This window comes from Fragaria vesca, linkage group LG7, assembly GCF_000184155.1.
Source record: "Fragaria vesca subsp. vesca linkage group LG7, FraVesHawaii_1.0, whole genome shotgun sequence".
Taxonomy (NCBI): Eukaryota; Viridiplantae; Streptophyta; class Magnoliopsida; order Rosales; family Rosaceae; genus Fragaria; species Fragaria vesca.
This window is the reverse complement of record NC_020497.1, coordinates 15,052,560-15,060,793: the sequence shown is the minus strand read 5'-3', so window position 1 is coordinate 15,060,793 and position 8,234 is coordinate 15,052,560. Positions and strand designations below refer to the sequence as shown.

Genomic DNA, 8,234 nt, shown 5'->3' with positions numbered 1-8,234 from the left:
CCTTATTGTCCTGCACAATTGAGTTAAAAAAAATCATTTAAGTGAATGAAAGATGAAATTAACGGTTTTCAAAAATGGACAAATAGTTTTACATACCTTAATTTTTCCACTCCACCACTCATCAGATGCGTCAATGGTTTGGAGCCTATGATCCCATCCAAGACCAGTCTCTTTCCCCTTCAAATCTTTCCATAATTTCCATTGCTCTTTAAGTGCATCCCATTTATTTTTTAGTTGTTTTTTGGTGTAATTTTTACCCGTTTCTTTGTGAAAATTACTTAGCACATTTTCCCATTCATCTTTGTTAAGATGGGTATTTGGACGATTATTTTTTCCACCTTCCTTGATACATAAGTCACAAAGTACATCTACTAATGCCTCATTCCAAACGGCCGAGCCCATCCTATACATTTTTCAAAAACAAACCACAACATTGCAAACACACAAGATCAGAACACAAATCAAGTTTACAATGTTTCATCTATTAATATGGCTACTAACCTTAAGCACCCACAATTGACCACCATAAATAATATACAAGTAACATATAGATCATGATTTCAATAACATCATAGAAAAACTGAAAATATGAACATAGGTATAAATGACCTACTTGAACCATAACATTCTTTAAAAGAACTAAACCATTTTACAACTAAACCAAACAAACATACCAAGCAGGGACCAAAATAGCCTACCAAGCATTAATCCAATTCTAATGCATGCAAATGGAGGTCAAATCATATCATATCTAAGAGACCAAGCAACGACCTTTTTATCATCTTAGCTATCACTACTATATTTATGATCGATCCATATTAATGGTCCTAGCTAGCAAATAATTCAATCCTAGCTAGCCATGCCATTATGTAGTGATATCCCCAACTTGTATTTGTGTACTACTTACTACGTAGCAAAATGATATATAACATGCTGACTTTGTTTATTAATCAGATGCATATATTATAGTTATATACTAAACATTACGACTAACTGCAAAATTTGGTCTACATCTACCGTTTTAGTAGCTGTTCCTTATTCTTCTCTATTTTTTTTACTAACTGCAAAATTTGGTCTACATCTACCATTATCATGCTAGCTCTAGCTTATTAGTAGTTGTTCCTTCTTCTTCTCTATTTTTTTTTGGCGTCAAAGTCTATCCGATCAAAACAAACACACACAAACACAGACACACAGAGACAGAGACAGAGAGACAGACACAGAGAGACAGAGACAGGGCAGAGACAGAGGCAGAGGCAGAGACAAAGACAGAGAGACACACACATCAAATTGTATCATACTTTTAGAAGCAATACATGATCTGTGGAGCCTAAACCTTACTGGCATACAATACCAAACACAAGCTAAAGCCATAACTTCATCTAGTTGATCTACACCCCATAAAACTCTAGCATACATGGTCTAGTTTTTACTTTAACTTTTTATAATTTTGTCTGTTTTCACATACAAAATGCATTTGGCTTGTTGCTCAATGATCACTAGCTTTCACAGCTACTAAAACAATGCATTTTCCTCTCATCTTGATAAAGCTTCATTGGAATATAAGCAATTAAGCAAAGGCAGCATATTATACTAGTGTTCCTGCAGTATGCAGACTAAATTCTGGTATGAATCCCAATTGCTAAAACTTGATTCATACAATATTAAACATAACCTGATTCATACAATATGAATCCCAATTCCGGTATGAATCCCACATCCACAAGCACATAATTAAATTATACTAAACCCTGCCACAGGCCACAGCCAAAAACATAAGCTTATACTCAACCCTAACCAACAGCAAAAATCAAATACTCTAATCCTAATCATTTACCCATTTGTATCACAATGTCAACTTAGAACTATAAGCTTATGTTTATGCAAACTCCAAGTGTAAATTTGGAACATATTTACTTGGCAAAACCCAGAAAAACGATACAAGAAGGCATACAAATATTGCTAAATTCCAAGCTTAGAGATGAACAAGAGGGAGAAATGAAATTGTTTACCTTTGAACCCAAATCGTTTCTCAGATTCGCTAGGCAGCAGACCTCCAAGATACGCAGCAAAACGAGTAGCAGACCTCCAAGAGAAGCAACAAAACGATGGAGGTGCAACAAAGGCAACGCAAACCCACGCAAAGGCCCCAACACATGCAAAACGACAAGCAGCGACGGAGGAGAATGGAGGCGAAGGCGCGGCAGCGACGGAGGAGAATGGAGGCGAAGGTGCAGCAGCGAAGGCACAGCAGCGGAAGGAGCAGTATATTTCTCAAATCGAAGGAGAATGGAGGCGCAAGTTAATACTCAGGTTTTTATCTAATGGTTCAACCTTGTAATTTGTTAAGATTCTGAAGGGTACCCAACGTCAATACAAAAAATTCATTAAACCCCCGAAAGAAAAAAACGCGCTGGCTTTTAAGGAGAAGGAGGGGGATACCAGCTTCTCCTTTTCCCTTAAAAACACCTTCTACTTTTTAAAGAAGGAACTTGTTTTTAACTTACCAAACACCAAAACCTGGTGTGCTTATAAGCCACAGGAGCTTATAAGCTGCACCAAATGCACCCTAAAACGACTTCCAAATTTGAATTTTTGATTGCCAATGCAGCTGAGCCTTTGTCCAAAGCTACCCTCTTTAGCTTTCTATAGCCGACATTTTTCTTTTCTACGACTCTAAAACGGATTAGTTATATGTCATCTTGTGTTTCATTAGAGCTCGAAGATTGTTTAGAAGTTAATCTTTCGACTAATGTGGAATGTTCCAGTTACATTGGAACACAATGTTTGTCCATTTTAACAACATCGAGAATTCGAGGTTCGGATCAAGGTCGGGATGCACACTCAACTAGAGAAAACTATTTAGATCAGTTTTAGTTGGTATCGTTGTGTGTCTCGTTGATAAAAAAGAAAAAAAAAAAAAAACCTATTTTCAATAAATATGTAACAGGGCATGTTTCTGTACCGTGCCTCGTCTCTCCAAGACTCCAATCCTAGTAACAGAGAAACCTACGTTTCATCAAAACCAAAACCCACCCCCCAAAGCTGGATTCAACTCAATCCAATTCTGATGAGCGCATCAATGACAAGCAGCGTCGACAGAGCAAAAGCAGACTCATTGAAATCGTTCAAGAGATGGGGAAGGAGGCACCCCTTCATCCGTTACGGGCTTCCGATGATCTCCCTGACCGTGTTCGGCGCCGTCGGCCTCGCACACCTCATCCAAGGAAGCAAAGACATCGCCAAGTTCAAAGACGACCAGGAATGGGAGATCATCGAGACCCGCAAAGCTCTCTCCCGCACTGGCCCTGTCAACGCCTATAAACCCAAGAACATCTCACTCGATGAGGAGCTCAAGGTAATAATCGTCTACATTTCTAGCGCTTCTAATGAATACCCAATTGCGGGGTTTCAGCTTATGTTGTATGCTTCGTTTTGTTTCGACAGGCATTGCAGGAGAAGGTGGACATTAACAACTACGATTACAAGAGGATTCCGCGACCAAGTGAAGATAAGTCGCACTAGTTTTAGTTGTGTTGGGGTTTATGTAACAGTTATGCATGGAGTTTATGCAAATGTAAGAGATTTTGATGAATAACAGTTAACCGTGTTTGAGGTTTGGAGGTTGCTCTGCTGTTCAGTTTAGTTTCTGGGTGTTTCATGCTTGTAATTATTTAAGTACTTTGATGATTACTGCTCTTCTGGGTGTCAAACCATCTCAAATTATTGGAAAATGGAAGACTGTGTCTTCTGAGTCTAAGGTGTTTGTTGAAATGCATAGCTGATATTTCCTTTCAGACTTGTCTTAACAGCTTACCCATTTTCATTACTGATACAATCTTGTGCACAAATTCTTTATGTATTGTCGCTTGGGTCTTCTTCAAACTGCTTTGTATACTTAGTGAAATGTTCATTATCTGGTGATTTCAGTATGGCCATGTAAAATTAATGTGCAAAATGCCCTCTACTGGAAGCATCATTATCTGGGTTTTCATTTTGGTCTGAACTAGTTCTTACCCTCTTGCAGATATGATTGTGTCAATTCACTTGCAGAGTTCCTTATCAGATTTACTTAGGATCCCCATTAGGGCAATATTGTTACAAGCTATGAACGGTTGTTAATATCTTGTACTTCACAGTATGCGGCATTTGTTTTTCGTAATTATCAGAAGCCTTGACACACTCCTAGAGTGAAATGTCTTTCGTAGTAACCACATCCTCCATTGTCAGCACTTCATATATTAACCTACGGGGCGGTTCTAGGTTGAAATGTTGTGAGAGTACTTGTAAAAGTTCATACTTTCCCTTTATGCATTGCAAGTATCAGTCTTGCATTATTGAGAATATCTCAACATCCATGCTGATGAATTGCACAAAACCCAATTTTCAATCCTTCAGTGATGAAGACACAGTTTCTATTGATTTGGGTGATCAAGGAAATGAAGATGGTGAAGATATAGATTCACCATGGGAAGGGGCAGTCGTTTACAAGAGAAACGTATTACATTAAAGAGGCTTGGGCTGGGAAACCTTTCGACCGAGGTCTCCAAATCTAGGGCTTCAGTGATGGGGTTACGGGTCACCAAAGCTGTTAAGGATTATCCAAACGGCACGCCAGTTCAGATTTCCATTGACATAACAAGGAGGAAGCAAAAACTGAGGCTTGATGGGATCATTAAAACTGTCATCAGTCTGACTTGCAACAGGTATGCACCAGTTGCATGTTGCCTCTGTTATGCCCTACTATCATGTTCACTTTTTCATATACCTGTGTTTTGCACTCGCAATTTTTCGAGCTGAATTCAAGAAACTGTCAAATTTGTTTTTTCTAGTGCTGTTTTGATGCCCTTATGTTGGTTATATGACTGATATCTGCATATGACTATGAGTTCTGGAAAAGAAAGCATGTTTTCGTCTGAACATACTACGTATGAGATAGAAGGTTGTAGTCAAATCCCTATGTGTTGGATCAGTTAAGCTGTCCCTAGGTTGGCTTGTAGTATGGAAATTAGCTAATAACAATACATTTTGGGTTTACAGACTAGTGTGGCCATCTGAAAGTGCAAGGTCATGGTGTCTATTAGGAAAAAAATATAAGCCCTCTATTAGGTTAGCTGTAATATGCAAGTTGGAAGCAGATGCTTCGAGGAAACCAGCAGTTTTCTTAGGCTTTAGATGTAACATCGAAATTGGGGGATAGAGAATTTAGTAAAGACTAAAGAGATTACATGGACTACTCAGAGAATGAATGTTGTATTTTGAAACAACTGAGAGCAGGTTGGTGTATGTATGGTTGATGTTGCGATGACATCGATAAGTAAATGGGTAATAGATGAAAGACAATGTAATGATAACATTTCAAGTTTGTGTGAAAGGTGTGGTGATCCAGCAGCTGAGTCCATCTTCTCCAACTTCTCACTTCTCTTAATTGATGAACATAGAAGAACCTGATATTATCAATATGGGAGTAATGTATGGAGACAATATCAAAAGTCATACGGGATTTGGTGGAGGAAAATGATGATGACTCGGTTGATTTTGGAGGATCAGCTGTATTACCACCCTGAGGACAAAGAAATGGACATTTCAAAGCACATAAGAGACTGGTGCATCTGGAGATTACTATCTCTGCGACATGTATCCAAATTGCAAGGGTCTGTGTCTCAAGTGTGGTAAAAATTTGAACACTAGCAGTTGTATTTGTGGCAAACAGGAGGTAAAGAGGACTAACCTCTTGGCAACCAAGCACTTTTGTTTAAGCTCATCGGAATCCTTATATCCTTATGTTTTGTGGAGTTATTTTTACTTGCATCTTGCTAAACACATGAACCCAAACCTCATTTCTTCAAGATAAACTACCAATTTCAAACTGGAAGGTACCCTTCACTTGATCAATGTGTTCATGTACCTCTTCTTTGGGTTACCAATTTAGCCTCCCCCAAACATCTGTTTTAGGTCTCATTTTGGCACTAGCTTTTAGAACCATCAAAACACTTCTGACGTTATTTAGTTGAAACGGTACCAAGTAGAAGCAACTGTTCGAGAATGCTTCCTCATGGATTACTTCCAAGTGCTTCATGATCTTCACCACAATGCTGTACCCATGCATCGATGGTAGGCTACATTTTTTAACAGCATGGCAGAAATCTATGATTACCATTGATTATTAGGAAGTTTACAAAGTTACCATGCATCATCCTTATTCTCTTCCTTGTTTAGCACATCATCCTCAATAGACACCTTGACATTCTGTTTAAAGAGTCTTGGCATGTCGAACCGCATTGTGATCTCATTCTTGTCGTCTTTGAAGTCCCAAAGCGCACGAACCTCACCGCCTGATCGGCTTCTGTGCCGGGAAGGGGCATAGTGTCTTCCAAAAGACGGTCCATTGTGTCCAGAATCTGGTGCATAGTCCTCATTGGGGACATGGGATCAAGGATCTAATAGCCAACCTTCTAGCACTAAGCCTCTTCTCCATTTGAGTCCCTTGGTTACTGAAGCTGGCCGAGCACGTAATACCATTTGGTTTGGCTGAAGTCAATGCTTTGCTTGCTAGAAAAGGTGCTGGTGATGAAGGCTAGGGCAATGTTGAAGCCATAGTAATAGACTAATAGTTCGTAGTGACAGAAAAGAATTGTGCACAAACAGAGATTGGAGCATGAAATCTTTTTGAGAGAGGAAGCTTCTGTTTTATTGCCAACTAGAGCTTGAAGATTGCTTGATGGTAAGGGCCGTAAGGCTACATTAGTAGTATCAATAACGTTGAGGAGCAAGCAACCCCAGACTATCAGCAACAAGTCAGTAACCCCAGAACACATACAAGATCAAGACGATAGGCGATTGCATTACTGATTCACTCATCTTCACCCTTTATTTGTTACGTTTCTTGAGCTGAAGTTGTATTTTCTTAGTAGTGCTTGAGATTTCTTACCCTATGATTTCGTTACTATGGCAAGGTGTGTACTCGTTCATGAAACATATGTATAATGTATACATCAACTTGGAGGAATGCTTCTCTCATCGATTGGCCAATTGGGTTGCTTACAACGATTCGATTTTTGATTTTTTGGTCGCCAACTAGAGCTTGAGGATTGCTTGATAGACCAACTGCGTTGTATCAACCTCTTGCAGTTGCCCCTTCTTCACTTGATCAATGTGTTATAGCTCTTCATTGAGTTGCAAATTTAGCCTTGCCCCAACAACTGTATTAGGACTCATATTGCCTCGATGAAGAGCTCAAGGTAATAATCTACATCTCTCTAGTGCTTTTTCTGAATATCCAATTTCCGGGGTTTTAGCTTATGTGGTGTGCTTCATTTGACAGGCATTGCAGGAGAAGGTGGACATTAACAACTACGATTACAAGAGAATTCCGCGACCAAATGAAGATAAGTCACACTAGTTTAGTTGTGTATGTAACAGTTTTGTATCCAGTTTATGCACATGTAATAGATTTTGATGAATAATAGTTAACCATGTTTGAGGTTTGAGGTTTTTCTCTATTGTTTGTGTTTTTTACCTTGTACTGTGAATTATATGAATGCTGCTGCAAGTGAAATAATTGAAACAGATGGTCAGATGGACCATAGTAGGCAGAGAGAACAGAAGCTGTTGTGTTGAACAAAACAGGGGCGATGGGATGGCAAGGACCAAGATGTTGAAAACAGTGGTCCAGCTGCTGCTGCTGACATCTTTTGGGGGTTTTAATAGTTGACTGATGTTGGGAGTAAAATTAGTTACCTACCATGACCTCAGTGGTTCAGTAGCATTCAGTGATTTCAGTCAGTACTCAGTACATCATAAACGTTAAATTTCAACCTGTGTCTCTACTTATTGGAGCACATTCACAGCCTCAATTAAGAGATTGATTCACTCAATCTCAGATTCAATCACAAGAGTGATTTCCTCCATTATTCAGAATTGAGTCCTAACTTATGTATAGTTTTGGATAGTTTTGATTCTGTAATTATAGGCATTACTATTCCTTATTTCCTTCTGTAAATGTCAAACACACTAGCCTATATTATGTAAGCTTTGTAATCAGTTTCGATTAAGGGAAATATAATTCTACATGGTATCAGTTTAACCTAAAGATCCATACCTGTGTCTTTTTCTTCTTCCCTTGCTTTTCTGCTTTTCTGCGTCTTCTCTTCCCTGTCTTCTTTTCTCTTCTTTGTCCTTCAATGGCTTCCTCTTCTATCAACCAAAACACCTCTTCTTTTCCCAAACTCACT

General features: G+C 38.9%; 2 protein-coding genes and 1 pseudogene across 3 annotated transcripts in view; 2 read left to right on the top strand and 1 right to left on the bottom strand.

Annotated features, from left to right (window-relative positions):
* LOC101294412 (putative nuclease HARBI1-like) overlaps positions 1 to 2,209 on the bottom strand; it is a 4,534-nt gene extending 2,325 nt beyond the window's left edge. Inside the window, exon 1 of the mRNA XM_004308733.1 lies at positions 2,013 to 2,209. The gene's annotated coding sequence lies outside the window, so the exon portion shown is untranslated. The remainder of the gene's footprint in view (positions 1 to 2,012) is intronic.
* A 692-nt stretch (positions 2,210 to 2,901) lies between these two features.
* LOC101294304 lies at positions 2,902 to 3,591 on the top strand. Its single transcript, XM_004307334.1, has 2 exons — positions 2,902 to 3,358; positions 3,448 to 3,591. Exons 1-2 carry the CDS (start codon positions 2,954 to 2,956, stop codon positions 3,523 to 3,525), a joined length of 483 nt encoding a protein of 160 aa, XP_004307382.1. The 5' UTR covers positions 2,902 to 2,953; the 3' UTR covers positions 3,526 to 3,591.
* A 605-nt stretch (positions 3,592 to 4,196) lies between these two features.
* Positions 4,197 to 7,402, top strand: LOC101294121 (annotated as a pseudogene). The gene is made up of 3 exons (XR_185354.1): positions 4,197 to 4,706; positions 5,376 to 5,716; positions 7,325 to 7,402. The product of XR_185354.1 is annotated as an uncharacterized LOC101294121 (transcript).
* Positions 7,403 to 8,234: the final 832 nt, after the last annotated feature.

Bases quoted from the DNA above. Each gene is read 5' to 3' on its own strand.
- LOC101294304 (XM_004307334.1), top strand. From the start codon at position 2,954: ATGTTTCTGTACCGTGCCTCGTCTCTCCAAGACTCCAATCCTAGTAAC. The intron at 3,359-3,447 runs GTAATAATCGTC...TTGTTTCGACAG, and splicing joins CACTCGATGAGGAGCTCAAG to GCATTGCAGGAGAAGGTGGA.